General features: G+C 37.7%; 1 protein-coding gene and 2 long non-coding RNA genes across 4 annotated transcripts in view; 1 reads left to right on the forward strand and 2 right to left on the reverse strand.

The window, feature by feature from the left end:
• LOC146329407 (protocadherin Fat 4) overlaps positions 1-10,513 on the forward strand; it is a 31,054-nt gene extending 20,541 nt beyond the window's left edge. The window contains exons 21-30 of the mRNA XM_084714664.1: positions 1,413-1,564; positions 2,319-2,626; positions 4,366-4,476; positions 6,057-6,242; positions 7,055-7,152; positions 7,228-7,389; positions 8,243-8,428; positions 8,765-8,842; positions 8,935-8,971; positions 9,076-10,513. Of these exons, the coding sequence (XP_084570790.1) occupies positions 1,413-1,564; positions 2,319-2,626; positions 4,366-4,476; positions 6,057-6,242; positions 7,055-7,152; positions 7,228-7,389; positions 8,243-8,428; positions 8,765-8,842; positions 8,935-8,971; positions 9,076-9,159 (1,402 nt within the window). The 3' untranslated portion in view covers positions 9,160-10,513. The remainder of the gene's footprint in view (positions 1-1,412; positions 1,565-2,318; positions 2,627-4,365; positions 4,477-6,056; positions 6,243-7,054; positions 7,153-7,227; positions 7,390-8,242; positions 8,429-8,764; positions 8,843-8,934; positions 8,972-9,075) is intronic.
• Positions 6,001-8,282, reverse strand: LOC146329408 (uncharacterized). 2 transcript variants are annotated; one of them, XR_014769810.1, is made up of 3 exons: positions 8,151-8,282; positions 7,034-7,379; positions 6,001-6,225 (listed from the first exon to the last, which is right to left on the reverse strand). It is a non-coding gene; the product is annotated as an uncharacterized LOC146329408 (long non-coding RNA). The 2 variants fall into 2 exon arrangements; XR_014769809.1 differs by having other exon boundaries at positions 6,153-6,294.
• Positions 8,535-13,127, reverse strand: LOC146329409 (uncharacterized). Its single transcript, XR_014769811.1, has 2 exons — positions 12,888-13,127; positions 8,535-8,591 (listed from the first exon to the last, which is right to left on the reverse strand). It is a non-coding gene; the product is annotated as an uncharacterized LOC146329409 (long non-coding RNA).
• Between the last annotated feature and the right edge of the window lie 909 nt (positions 13,128-14,036).

The raw sequence follows: 14,036 nt of genomic DNA on the forward strand, positions 1-14,036 counted from the left end.
AAAAGCCTGATTATTAGTCCAGTCCTCACAATGTTACACAACTAGGTTTAGTTATACAATATGAACTCATATATTATAGATTATCTCTGCAGCTTTATGTTTCATAGTAGTAAAATAAAAACTACACAGTTGTGTGGCTCCACCATGTTTCCTGTTATGCATTTTCAAATATAAAATGCTCTGTAAACTTCATCTTGGCTGCATATTTGAAGAGAGATGTGCGTCTATCCATGCCCAGCTAATCAACATTTAAAATTAATATTTAATCAATAATCAGTGTCAATCCATTGCTTTACAACTTGCATGAGTCCAGAGTTGTTCATAAACCTTGAGAGAAAGATAAGATGATCATCATGTTGTTTTAAAAAGCTGCAAGGCTCTGAGGAGAGTCCTCACGCTCTTATATTATCTGGATTGTTGGTGTTTATCAAATGTAATAAATTATTAGATTTCACACTCATGACTGTCCGGTCACTGAACGCCTCACTGCTCAGACAGATGAGAGGAAGAAGCACATCAGCGTAACGGTGCAGAGAAGAAAACACAAGTTTACCTGTTTGTTGTTTCCCACAGTTCACTCTCATCGTGTTTTCTTCTCTCTTTGGGACCAGAAGAATAGTTCTGCTTCGTTCCCTCATCTAAGGTGTGAACACTGACGCCTGCTTTGACACGAGGGGGAGGGAGGGACCTTTGCGTAATTTGCAGGTCCCTACACAACATGTGTAGCGTGCGTACAGGTCCGTCCAGCTCAGTCCATAAAACACACTGAGACTCATGCAAGAACCACTCATACCAGAGGATTTGTTCTGAAGAAAACATGTGGCGTTCACCAGTTTTCTCTCACTTAATTTTCTCTACTTTTCAAAGGATCCCAATAAACTAATTTAGTTTAAATATGATAAAGGAATTAACTAAAGTAAAATAAATATCCAAGACAACTTAATGCAAAATAAATATTTTGTTCAGTGTATCATCAGCATCATGGCTTGTCAGTTACACTGAGTTTTTTTTTTCTTTTAGATGTTATGATTATTTAGTCTCTGCACAGTAAATTCTACATTTCAGGAGGAAAATTCTCTCGCTGCTCTCGGCCAGAGATCAGTTCACTGTCTTTGACAGTACAGAGCTGCTCTGACAACACGTCACGTCATTAATATTTTCAAATTGTTTCAGGTCTTTTAACACGACAGACTCTGATTGTTGTTATCTCTTTGTCTCTTAATATCTCACAGCAGACATGAAACTGTGGTGTAAAAAAAATATTTTTTCTTTTTAGCCTTTGTTAACATTTTTGTGAATTAAACTCTCCACGATCAAATCTCACCAACACGTAGTTGTAGTAAGAACAGGTAACATTCTGCAGCTTGTTTTACATTAAAGATGTTTCCTTTTTTTGCTCTCTGCTGTTGTAGTTTCTCTGCAGGAAGTTCTCCGTATTTGGCCTTAAACAGTGAGACCGGGGCGGTGACCTTGACCTCTGACCTTAATGATGTCAAAGAGGACACCACGCTGGTGCTGACGGCCATGGCTGAAGACCACGGCGAGCCTCGTCTGAACTCCACAGGTCGGTCTGACAGAACAGCAGAAATAAACAGGTTTACCTTAAGTAGAAGTAAACAGTGACATGAGATGAAGGAAGTAAATGGGGTTGAAAGTTGTAAGGACTTTCATTAAAGGAATAATTCACCCAAAAATGAAGATTCAGTCATTATCTCCTCATGCTGATTGAAGGTCAGGTTTAGTTTTTTAGTCCACAAAAATCTGCTGTAGTTTCACAGGAAAACAGTGTTGCAGAATCTTCCAAACAATGACAACAGAATAAAACATAAAATCCCTCCATGCTGCTCGTCTTGTGTAATCCAAGTCTCCTAAATCTCAGATCTTTATTTTACAGTAGACTGATTGAATTTGATTAACTTCTTAATGGCTGAGTAATCAATAATTGATTAATTGTTATCATCCCTATCATTAAAGTAAAATAGAAACCTTTCTTAGGCAGAGCGCTTCAGTAACTGAACTTCTGTTCTACTGTTGTGTTTTTTACTGAAACACGACTTTATCATGTTAACCTCTGTATGATCTTCCTGTCAGGACATAGTTCACTATATGAACTTAAATTACATTGTTTATAACTTGACTGTTATAAAAATGACAAATTTAAAGATATTTCAGTTGGTAACCAGCCTTCATAACCTGATCATCCTGCCCAGTTTTTTGTTTAAACTGAGAAACTGTTGTTAGAATATTCGGCTGCAGCTCATTGGTTGTTTTCAGGTTGAGTTCTCTCTGTATGAACTGTACACTTCGGTCCCTCGCAGCTCGTGTTGTGGTCAATCTGAGGGATGTCAGTCTGGTGGAGGGCGTGGCCTTCCAGAGCTCCTCCTACAACTTCAGCCTGCCTGAGAACCAGGCGGCGGGGGCGGCAGTGGGGGATGTACAGGCCTCCGCAGGAAGTGACCTTTATGACGTCGCCTACAAACTGAAAACACACAGTGACCTGTTCTCCATCAACGCCAGCGGAGCCATCAAGACCAGAGCACAGCTGGACAAAGAGGAGCAGGAGTGGTTCATCCTGGACGTGGAGGCGGTGGACACAAGGACGCCCCCTACCACAGCTTTTACAACGGTATGAAACAAGGGTGTTTTAATTGTATGCACAGATTAGGGCTCAAAGATTTGGTTAAAAAAAAAGTCATACTGTGATTGTTTTGACTGAAGTTGTGATATGCGACATGATTAGTGGAAATGATCAGTTTTGCATTGTTATTTTCATGTTTACTGAAAAAACAAACAAACAAAAAAAAAAACAATTTAAAATCATGATGATGTGATATTTATTGAGATCTGTACCAAACAAACATACTTTCTTTTATCTGGAGCACAAGATTTTTGGGTCAGGCAGAACTACAGTACCTCACTGTAATGCTGTTAACTCACATTTTTCATTTTTCAAAAGTTGCGATCCAGTTCTGTGATTTGGATATTGCACTTGGCTACACTGCAATTTTATTGCAATTGTGATTAATTGTGCAGCCCCAGTACAGATTTATCCTACAGACATGTTGATGAGATTAATATTTCAAGTGATAATTATTGAAGAAAGAAAAAAACAGTTAACAGTTTAACAGCATTTGTTTGCATTCAAAAATTACATCTCCAGTGGAAGTTTTTTTTTCATTTATGTAGTTTAAAATTGAGGAGCTGACAGTTTGTCCCCTCCTCGTTCATCATGTCCACCCAAACTCTCCCTGACATCACTGATTCTGTTTTAAACTTAACTGTCTTCACATATATAATTGTGCCCATCTAAGTATTTTTATTTTACAGTCCCTCCAGGACTTTGCAGGCTGTTTTTGATATTGTTGCAGCCTAAAATGCCCAATTTTACACCAGCTTTTTAGCTTTTTGCTAATAATAATAATAATGCTAACAATAATAATGATTTAAAAAATTGCAATGCATGTTGTCATGTTTTCAGGCATTTTTTGCAATGAAACTGCAGGATCAAGTGAAAACTGCAAAAGAAAGTTGCAACTTTTTTGTACAGTTCATTAAAATCAAAGGTAAACTGTTCCAGGAAGAACAAAACTACACTCTGTTCTGACTGTTCTGAATAACCTGACCCAAAAGATTTTTTTTTTTTTTTCAATTAAATTTAAAAAAAAAAATGAGTCCACATGAGGGGTATTACTCAGAGAAGCTGAATCAGTCAAAACAGCACAAAATTATAAAATAATGAACAGAGCGTTGGTAAATCTCAGTAACGATGACAAATGTGTTCTTCAGTATTCATGACAAAATAAAAAAATATAAATGCAAAAAAATAGTAAAAACAAAACACTGAGTCAGTTCATTTTGACGTACGTATTTAATGTTGTGCAGTGGACTGCTGTGATTGGTCGAACTCGTGGGGAGAAACGATGATTGGTCAAATTTGCAGAAAAGTTGCAGTTTTGAAAAATTTGCTGAGATCACAACACCCAAACCTCCTGGAGGAACTGACTTCAGTATGTTTACATGCACTCACATATACATTTACTTTAATTTAATCTGCTTATGACTTTAATTATTTATCAGCATTTTTCTGTATAAACAAACTTATTCATTTTATTCTGTACTTAAACGTCTGTTTATGCCTGTTTACAGGCTCAGTGCTACTTGATTATGAGCTCTAATGTTTTTGTATGTCATACAGATGTGATATGTAAATAAAAGTATTAAGTATTCAGTTCAAAATATTACTATTTTTCATTCCTGTCTAGACAGAATAAATGAACCTCATAACATCCTGCTTAACTTATTACACGTCATTATATTTTCTTTCCTTTGAAGAGGACATTTTTTTCTGTTTCTTCTCTCCTTCAGGTCACAGTTCAGGTGGACGACGTGAACGAGTCTCCCAAGTTTACCTCTGAGGTTTATGAAGCCTCTGTGTTCAGCATCGCCCCGTTTAAAACCCCCGTCATCTACGTCAAGGTAAACTCACCCAGCTTCTGTTTCCATTCGGTGGATAATATTATTTAAAAAAATCACAGACTGTGATCAAACAGCAGTCAGTGTGATGATGAGGGCAGAGGCTGCTGTTATCTCCTCTGTTCTCTACATCTGCAGTGATAAACAGCAGTGAGAGATTAACTGTGAAACGTGGTTAATGTGTCACTGAGCCGCAGTAAAACACATCACATCGAGAACCTCATCAATGTTATCTGAACGTTCAGTGGAACGTCGCCACAACTTTTCCATGACATAAACTCTCCACACCGCACCGAAAAGATTCAAAGGGTCAAAGGTCTGAGACTGTCAACAACAACAAAAGGTGGTTGGGAGATTCTTTAAGGTGGTGGTTAATTTATTTGAGGCAGTTACTAGGTTCTTTAAAATGGTTGCTAGGTCCTTTAAGGTGGTTGCAAGGTTCTTTGAAGTAAGGTGGTTCTAGGTTCTCTCTGTATCAACAGCTAAAGAGCAGACATCCAAACAGTCACTGCTGCCGAACCACTAAGAGGCTGAATTAGTTAAATTTGATGGATCAATTCAGTGAATTGAATCAATTTAATTTCCTGGTGAATTGTGGCTCAATTCAGCAGCTGAGTTTTGGTGTTTTGGTTCCATATCCATCATTTAAATATTACATCCGACTTGTTTTCCACAACCCTGGCTTGGCCTCATGTGTTCTGTGGTAGAATAAAGCCATTATTTATTATACTGCTGTTATAACCAGTGTAGCTTATTGAGGAAGGAAGATGATATCTTGTGTTTTAGTGTTGTGAAAGAATGATTTTATAGTTTAAGCTTTCAGATACACAAAATACTTTCTGAACACACCCAGAAACGTTATCCTGACAAAAATGTGAAGAGAAGAAAAATAAAAATTCTCTGAAGTGCTGCTTTGTATGTTTTCCAGGACTTTGTGATCAGACAGTTTATAAACGGTTCCTCTGTTACAGTGTGTCCACCGGAGGGCGCTGACGGCTTTATAGGTCAGAAAAGTGTCCACACACCTCATATGAATGTTTATTACTATACCACCATTTGACACTTCAGGCGCAGGCCTCTGCTCAGACCAGACTTGTGCCCAGAACGTCACATGGTGGTGCAGTAATAAATGTTCATGGGAGCATTTTCTGGTGTGTGGACTATTTTTCTCTGTTTTATTTCTGTCCAGCACCTGGAATTATCATGTTTGGATGTGCATGTTTTTTTCACATTCCACAACAGTAAATTGTCTCATATTGACCAACTTTGTGAGATCCTTCTTTAAAGTGGTTGCTAGATGAGGTTGCTAGGCTCTTTAAGATAAGGTGGTTGCTAAATTCATTAAGAAAGTTGAGAGATTGTTTCAGTTAAAGGTGGTTGCTGGAATTCTTGAGGTTAAGGTGGATGCTCTGTTCTTTAAGGTGGTTGCTTGTGTGTTTCCAGGAAGTTTCTAAATGCTGCTTGCAGTTTGCTTTTGGGCACACACTTTTTTCTTGCCACAAAACTTGATATGAAAGCAAAGCAAAGTTGTTTTTCAAATGTTTTTATTTTTTCAACTTTTCTGGGCGTCCTCCCTCCTTCAGGCTTCAGACCCAGATGTTGGTGAAGACGGTCAGCTGGTCTACAGTACAGAACAAAACTCCCTTTTTGATGTGGAGCCGTCCTCAGGTCTGGTGTACGTGGTGTCAGTGGCGGGTCAGGCTGACCCGGTCACGCTGGAGGTGAAGGTCACAGACCCCAGAGGACTTCATGCTACAACCAAAGTGCAGGTGAGTGTGGAGGAGCGGATGAAGTAACTCACAGTGGTGGAGAAAAATCCATCTACATTTTTAGAAGCCAAGTCCAAAACAAGAGGGAGGTCATTTAAAAAAAAATGTGCAGAAAACTTTAGTATAATTTTTTTTTAGCTTTTCATAAAGACCAGTGAAGGAAACCCTCATTTTAAGTTTATTTTCTGCACTGAGCTGCCTCAGACTGATGAGTGACTCATCTTGTTGTGTTTCCAGGTTTATTACTGATAATCTCATTATTGATTTAGCTTTATTTTAGCAGATAAACAGTGTTTAAGTTTCATACACCTACATTAATGTTAATTTAACGTAAATCCTCTTTTTTTGCATTTCAAAAAGTATTTGATCAGCATGTTAAGACCATTTAAAGTCCAGTGTGTACAATTTATTGTGGTATCAAATTAATTTATCATTACACAATGAAATGAGTTGAAGGTCTTTCATGCTACACACACACACACACACACACACCAGTATTACACACACACAATATTAATAGAACAGAATAAGACTGAATAGAAAGCAAAATAAAATAAAGCAATATATATTATTCATGTGAGGGATAATGTGAAGCAGGTTGTTATTGTGAAATAAATCCTGACAGGACGATGCAGGTCTTACATCATCCTGAATACTTAGAATGCAGTCATTGACCAATCAGAACAGACTATTTAACAAAGCCATATAATAAATGCATATAGTCTATGTTCAGAATTATTTCCTGAGTGTTTACATGTAAATGTACTCATACAAATACAGATTTTACGTACAGCGAACTCTTCTGCCCCCAGGTGGAGATCAAGGGAAGTGCAAGCAGCAGTAACGTGGTGGTCATCTCCATCAACCAGCCTGCTAACGCTGTGGAGAAAAAAGTCCCAGACTTGGAGAAGTAAGACAAGTTCAGATTACAATTTAAGATTTATTCTTTCTGGTTTATACTGTTGTAATCATATTTTCCTGTCAGGTCTTTAGGTGCCGCTCTGGGCTGGACGGTGAACGTCATCGATGTGTCCAACGCTGACGGAGGAGCCGCCGAATCCAGAACACTGAGGACGACTGCGAGGACTTTGGTCAGCTTCATCGCCGTAGACGGAGGGGAGGTCGTCTCCTCCGAGGCTGTCACAGAGTAAGACTGATTTTTAATATGGTCTGAAAATTTCAAGTTAATACCAGTTATGACTGGTATTAACTGATTCATGTATTACAGGTAACATACATCTACAGTCCTGTTCCTCCTCTGTGTCACTGAAAAGGCACATTTAAACATTTGTCTCAGAAACAGCTATAAAATAAAGTTATTTTTCCAAAGAAAAAAGGGTTTTAACGTGCAAAATCTCAAGGCAACGTACAGGTTTTTGAGTTTTGAGCTCAACTTAAACTCTTACGTTTTGAAATAAAGTTTTGCTGACCTCTAATCTTTAGTCAAATTCACTACTCTTCTTTAGATAAACTTCTTTTGAGTCTTTGAGTTTTAGAAATTCAAAAAAAGAAAAAAGTGAACTGTGAACTGTGAACCTGATCTGTCATTACTTATTTTGGTGCCTGAAAATTAAATGGTTTTAACTGAAAATACTTAAATTTCCCTTTTATTCTATAATTTAAAAGATTTTTTTTTTTTTTTTTTTTTAAACCTCACAGATCTAAGTTTATCCAAAGAAGAAAGTAAGTTATCTCAAACAAAAAGATTGGTAGCTGGTAAAACTTTTCAAAAGTTTGAGTTGAGCTCAAAAATAAAAAATTACTGCAGTACGCTGCCTTGAAATTTTGACTTGTCTGAACCTTTTCATAGAGCTACAACAACGAGAAATGAAAATTAAAGTTTTCTTTTGCCAAAGTCACAGGGAGTCACTCAGGTTGCACACATTGTCAGAATTGTTGTTTACCCACCTCTCTGCTGTCGTTTGATATTTGTCATGTGACCAGTCGTGTTGGAGGTTTAACTCTGTTCCCATCCTGATCTCTCGTGTCTGATCCATCAGGAAACTGCAGAGCCAATCAGACGCTGTGAGGGCGGAGCTCATCAAAGTGTTCGGGGACACTGTTAATTTTGACGTAGAGCTGAAGCCTCAAGGCCCCGCCTCCAACCAGGCTGTGGTCATCGCTCTGGGCGTCCTGTTGGGCCTGAGCATTCTGGGATTGATTGTTTCTGTCGTCTTCATTGTCAGGTGAGACTGGAGACCATCGTTGTGCTTCAGACAGTTTCTGTCTCACAGGCAGCTGTTTGTTCTTCATATTAGCTTCAAGTGTGAGTCTTGTGTTTACAGCTTGTTACAGCTTTAATCTGAAACTCTGCTCCCGACCAGGTTCAGCATCAGTTACCATGGTGATCTAAACAGGTTAAAAGAGAGACACCTTTGTAACGTTCAAAACTCTGACTTTAGACTCAACATAGGTCGCTAACACATTAACCTGGCTTTGCTGTACAGCCCCTCTGATCAGGATGTAGGAAGTTCAAGCGTCAGTCAAACTTCAACATGTCGACATGTGTTTGACCCTCTCAGGTTCAAGAGGGCGGAGTCACACGAGAAGGAGTCTGACAAAGAGAGTTTTGACATCGGCCGACACACTGAAGGTTACACGTAAGTCCTCCGAACAACTCATCATGTCAAAAAATCATCACAGCTCTTCATATGAAGCCTGTTTTTAATGAAATGCCCCTGTTGTGTTTCAGGAACTGGTCTCGGAAAGTCTCTGAAACATCCAAACAGGTAAAAAAAAAACAAAAGATCTCATTCAAAGTAGTAAAATTAAATATCGAAAAAGTGAAAATATGTTGAATGAACAATCTGACGATCAGTGTTTTGTATTTCAGGAACAGACGAAGTCACAGGATGACAAGCAGCAGAAGGACAGACAGACAGACGACGAACACAGTGACAGCGATGATGCTCTCTGATCTGAACAGCTGTCAGTTCAACCACTGAAATAATCTCACTTCAGTCACATCCATTTAATACATTTAGGGCAGGACATGTTTGTTTCTAAACGACTTGAGGCACCACAAATATTTATATTCTTCATGCAGATCATAATGTACTTAAAAGTACTGGAATCAGTACTTTAAAATCTGTGATACCTAAAAGTCAGTGTAAAGATTTAAGGACAGGAGCAATTTTCTAAATGCTCTAATTCTTTTTGTTTGTTTGAAATGATTTATTTATTGCCTTTAAGTGGCTGCTGAAGCTCAGATGGGAATCATTTTAAAATACTTTAAACATCTGTTATAAATAAATAAATAATAGTAAATATAGCCACAGGCAGCGTTTCTGGATTCAAACCCTTTAGCACTACTCACAGTTGACAGATTTCAAAATTATTTTTTACATACGTAGTTCAACATTATTATGGGATGTATCCTGTGAGTTTTGTTATTATTGGAAAGACAATCTGTTATGCTCAGTTTTTGCATCTGTAGCGTCCTCTAGTGGTCAATTTGAAAAAAACTTTCCTGTGAGTTTCATTTAAGACCCTTCTAAACAGAAATTCCATTTTAAAATAGAATTATTCAATTATTATTTACAAGCAGGACAAAGAAATAAAATGATTAACTGGTACAGTTAACTGAATTTTTATTGAGCATGAAATGTTTGTCCTTAATCATAAAAAAAGAATTTAACTTAAGGTCCACTTAAAAGCTTTTTGCTTTACTGTCAAGCGTAACTCCTGGTTTTCATCAGTGGAGTTTACTCAGTTGTCACGTGACTGAAGAAGACATGAGATGCTTTTGAAAGCTCTGGATCCCTCTGAAAAAAGCTAATAAATGAATGTTTCTTGCTAAATGGCGCCCTTATTATTTCTTACTTTAAAAATCTATGAAGTGCCAATTTAATTTTAATAGCTTCTTAAAATCTATTAATAAAGTCTAGATTTAATCCAGTGGACTCTGCAGCCTCCATCATGTTCAGTCTGAGAGACAAATCAAGAACAAAATGGCACTTTAAATTTTCCTGCTGAACTTCAGTGCCAGCTCTTTATTTAGTTTTTTAAATTAAAGAGAACAAGATTAAATTCTGGGTTGGATCATTTTCTGTCATTTGATTTAGGAGGTCATTTCTTTGCATGTCTGCCATAAAGCAAACTGAGCTGATCTCTAATGTTTATAATTTAAAGGTTCAATGTCTTTTTCTTTTTTAAATGCACTTTATGAGCAAAAATGTAAATAATATAAACGCAGCCCTGCAGTAACACTGCTACTGTCAAAAACCCCTTTCTGTGTCTGTGGCACAATAAACAATGTGTTTACACAATGATCAAGTTTTTGAATTGTTTCAGTTTGGAATTTGTCTTTTTCTAATACTTACCAAGTATAGAATTTGATTTTCTGCAGTTTCTGGATTTGTAAATGAAAATAATTCTGCTTCTAGAGAACAAAACAAATGTTCATGATTTGGAGCAACCAGATATCAGACTGTAATTATACAACAGGTAGTTCAAACCAAGCAATCTGATTGGTCAACCAGCTATTTAGAGCATCACTACACATATTCATTCATTCATACACTCTGCCTAGAACAGGAGTCTGCAACCTGAGGCTCCAGAGCCACATACAGATCTTTACTTTGGCAAAAAAAAATGATGGACAGCATTAGTTTTTAAAAACATTTTTCATGTTTCATTGCTGTAGGTCTATGAAAAAAAATTGACAGCTCAAATTTTCAAGCCAACATACTACAGACATATATACTACATCAGTTTTGAAAATTCTTCAGTTTTGAAAAAGTTTTACCAACTACTGCTAATAGATAATATGTATAATTTACTTTTCTTCTTTAGATAAATTTAAATATTTTAATTTTAGAAGCCACAAAATGTTGTATTTAAAAAGTTTTAGCATAAACCATTTAATTTTAAGGCAACAAAATAGTAACAAATCAGGCTCACAGTTAACTGTGACCAAATTTCGAAAAACAATCTTTTTGAATTTCTTTAACTTTTACAATAAATTTATCTAAGGAGGAATAGTAAATTATCTAAACTAAAGGTCAGCAGAAAGTTTGTAAAAAATTTGAGTTGGACACAAAACTCAAAAATCTACTGCAGTATGCTGTACACCAAATTTTTAAAAAGTGTTAACTAAAATATGCATCAAAGACTGTGACTATGTCTCGGTGTCTTTTCTTTATGATGGAGCCTCGTCTTCTTGAGTCTCAAAAAGCTACGGCTGCCAAAGAAGAAAGTATTTAATAGTTGCGGCTCCAGACAGTTTTTCCCCCTTTTTTGGCCAAAAATGTCTCTTTTGATCATAAAGGTTGCAGACCCCTGGTCTAGTGGATGAAACTGCCGCTCCATCATCTTCAGATTTTCATTTTGGGAATTCTTGACTTCTCTCTCAACTTGTCTGTGTGCACACGGCCCTACAGTCTCATGCACTTCTCTGTGCATTGGTGGAGAATTTGCATACGTGAATTAGGATTGAATGGGATTCATCATAAACACACAGACATGAACAATTCTGTGCTTTAAAAACACCTTCATGAATCTGCTTTATGTTTCTGAGGGTCTCTATCAAGGACAAATTTAAAAGAGAAAAACTTAAGATATTGGTGAACGAGGTCCAATAAGAACAAATGTTGAAAACCATGAAAGAATAAACATGTTCCAGATTAAAGTCTTGTTGACTATAGGCAATTTTTGATACTTGTTTGTATTTATTACAGCCTCTGACAGTTCATGGAGGCTAATTTACTCATTTTCAAGAGAGACTGCAAATACCTGTAGTTACAGAAACACCTGTATAAACAAATCCAGTGAAATACCAAAAGTTAATAAGCCGCCATCGCTGCAGTGGCGTCTCCTTACAACAGTGTTGCCCAACCTTGGTCCTCAGGGACCCCTGTCCTGCATGTTTTAGATGTTTCCCTGCTCCAACACACCTGATTCACATGATCAGCTCGTCATCAAGCCTCTGCAGAAGCCTGACAACAACCTGATCATTTGAATCAGGTGTGTTGGAGCAGGGAAACATCTAAAACATGCAGGACAGTGAGCTCTGAGGACCAGGGTTGGGCAAAACTGCCCACAACATAACCACGAATGTATGCAAACCATCATAAGACATTCACAGTTTTCTACTTTTACACTCACTTTTAAAGTAATGTTACTTTGGACAACAATGTCTATGAAGAACCTGTGCAGCTCAGCTGTCGTGAAGTCGTGTCAAACTCAAACCTTTTTCTCTTCTCATTTCTGGCTGCTGTCACAACCACCGTCAAACTACTATGTAAAATTCAGAAAACGTTATTATCACCACCCTAAAAGGCAGCTTCATCAGTTACTGAAGGCTGCTGTTAAACGCCATCAATCCAATGATCCATGCTGTCACCATTAGCAAGAACAGACAGTATCTAAATGGGAACTTCAGAACCGCAGGATCTCGCGAGAGTTAACATTTTCACTGAAACGCTGAAAAATATCACGAGAGTCTAGCAAATCTGGGGTTCCCTTCTCGACACAACCAGCAGACACCGAGGGTGACGAACACCACCTGCCGGAGCAGCAATGGCAGCGGCAAGATGGCGGAACACACAGAGCAGAAAGATGAGAGTCTTCACCAAACATGTCCAGATACAGTCACTACAGCAGCAACAGTCAGCAAACAACCGATTTCAGCAGCGACTCACTCACCCGGGAGGCTCCTGATCAGTCAAATCTTGATGAAAACTGACAGAAACTGTCTTGTTTTGATCCCAAAGGTCCAGTCGACAGTCAGACAAAATCTCGCTCAAAAATGTAGGCAGGTGAAGCTGTAATCCACCTCTACGATCCTCTTTTCTCTAATAACACGCCGCACAGACGCCATTGCTGTACCTCGTCTTCTCTCCTACAACCGAACCTTTAGATTGACACCTCGGCTGAGCCAATAGGAGCTTCCATGTCCAGGCCACGGCCCAAAATAGCCAATGAGAACAGTTGAAGGATGTATCCCGCCTCCATTCTCCTACGTAAAGACGGGACCAATTGGAAGAGACCGTATGGATGACTGGCCCTTTTGTACAGCCAATTAAATCCCGGAAATGACGGTACATAAGTTTTAAATGTAAAATAAAGCCAAAATAGATACATTTAGTTTTACAGTGAGCTGTTTCATTACATGGACTGTTTCTCCACCACAACACGTTTGGATGCCAAATTCCAGCCTCTTAAATGTGAATGTTTTCTGGTTTCTTTGGTCTCCTTTAACAGTAAACAGTTTTTTTTTTGTTTTGTTTTTTTTGTTACCAACAACTTAAAGGTAGACATTTAGCTTTGGGAAACACTAATCAACATTTTTCAGTAATTTCCAACATTTTATAAACCAAATGGCTCATTGATTAATCAAGAAAAATTATCAACAGATTCATCGATAATTACAATAATCGTTAGTTGCGGCCCTACAATAAAATCTTTACCACTACTGCTACTAATAATACTGGTATAAGATTTTTGTAAACCAGTGTGCTATAAAAAAAATGTATTCTGTACTTACACAGCTTTTACACTTACTGCACCAGAATGATCCATTTGGCTTCCCGTACGTCTCTGCTGCAGGAACCATGATGCCGATGTGATCGTCGCCCTGCAGCCTGAAAACATTTCAAACTTGTATTTCTCTGAAATGACGCAAAGGGGAAGAAAAACAAACCTCACAGCTCCACATGGATTTCAGTTCATAATTCTTCATATTAAAACTGTTTTATTAATTTATTCTCTATTAAAATAAAATCAGGAGAAAATCAGAACACAGCAGAAGAAGCAAAAATAAACAATAGATTATGGAATGTACTTCACTAAAGA

Source organism: Lutjanus erythropterus, chromosome 3 (assembly GCF_056507025.1).
Source record: "Lutjanus erythropterus isolate fLutEry1 chromosome 3, fLutEry1.hap2, whole genome shotgun sequence".
NCBI lineage: Eukaryota > Metazoa > Chordata > Actinopteri > Lutjaniformes > Lutjanidae > Lutjanus > Lutjanus erythropterus.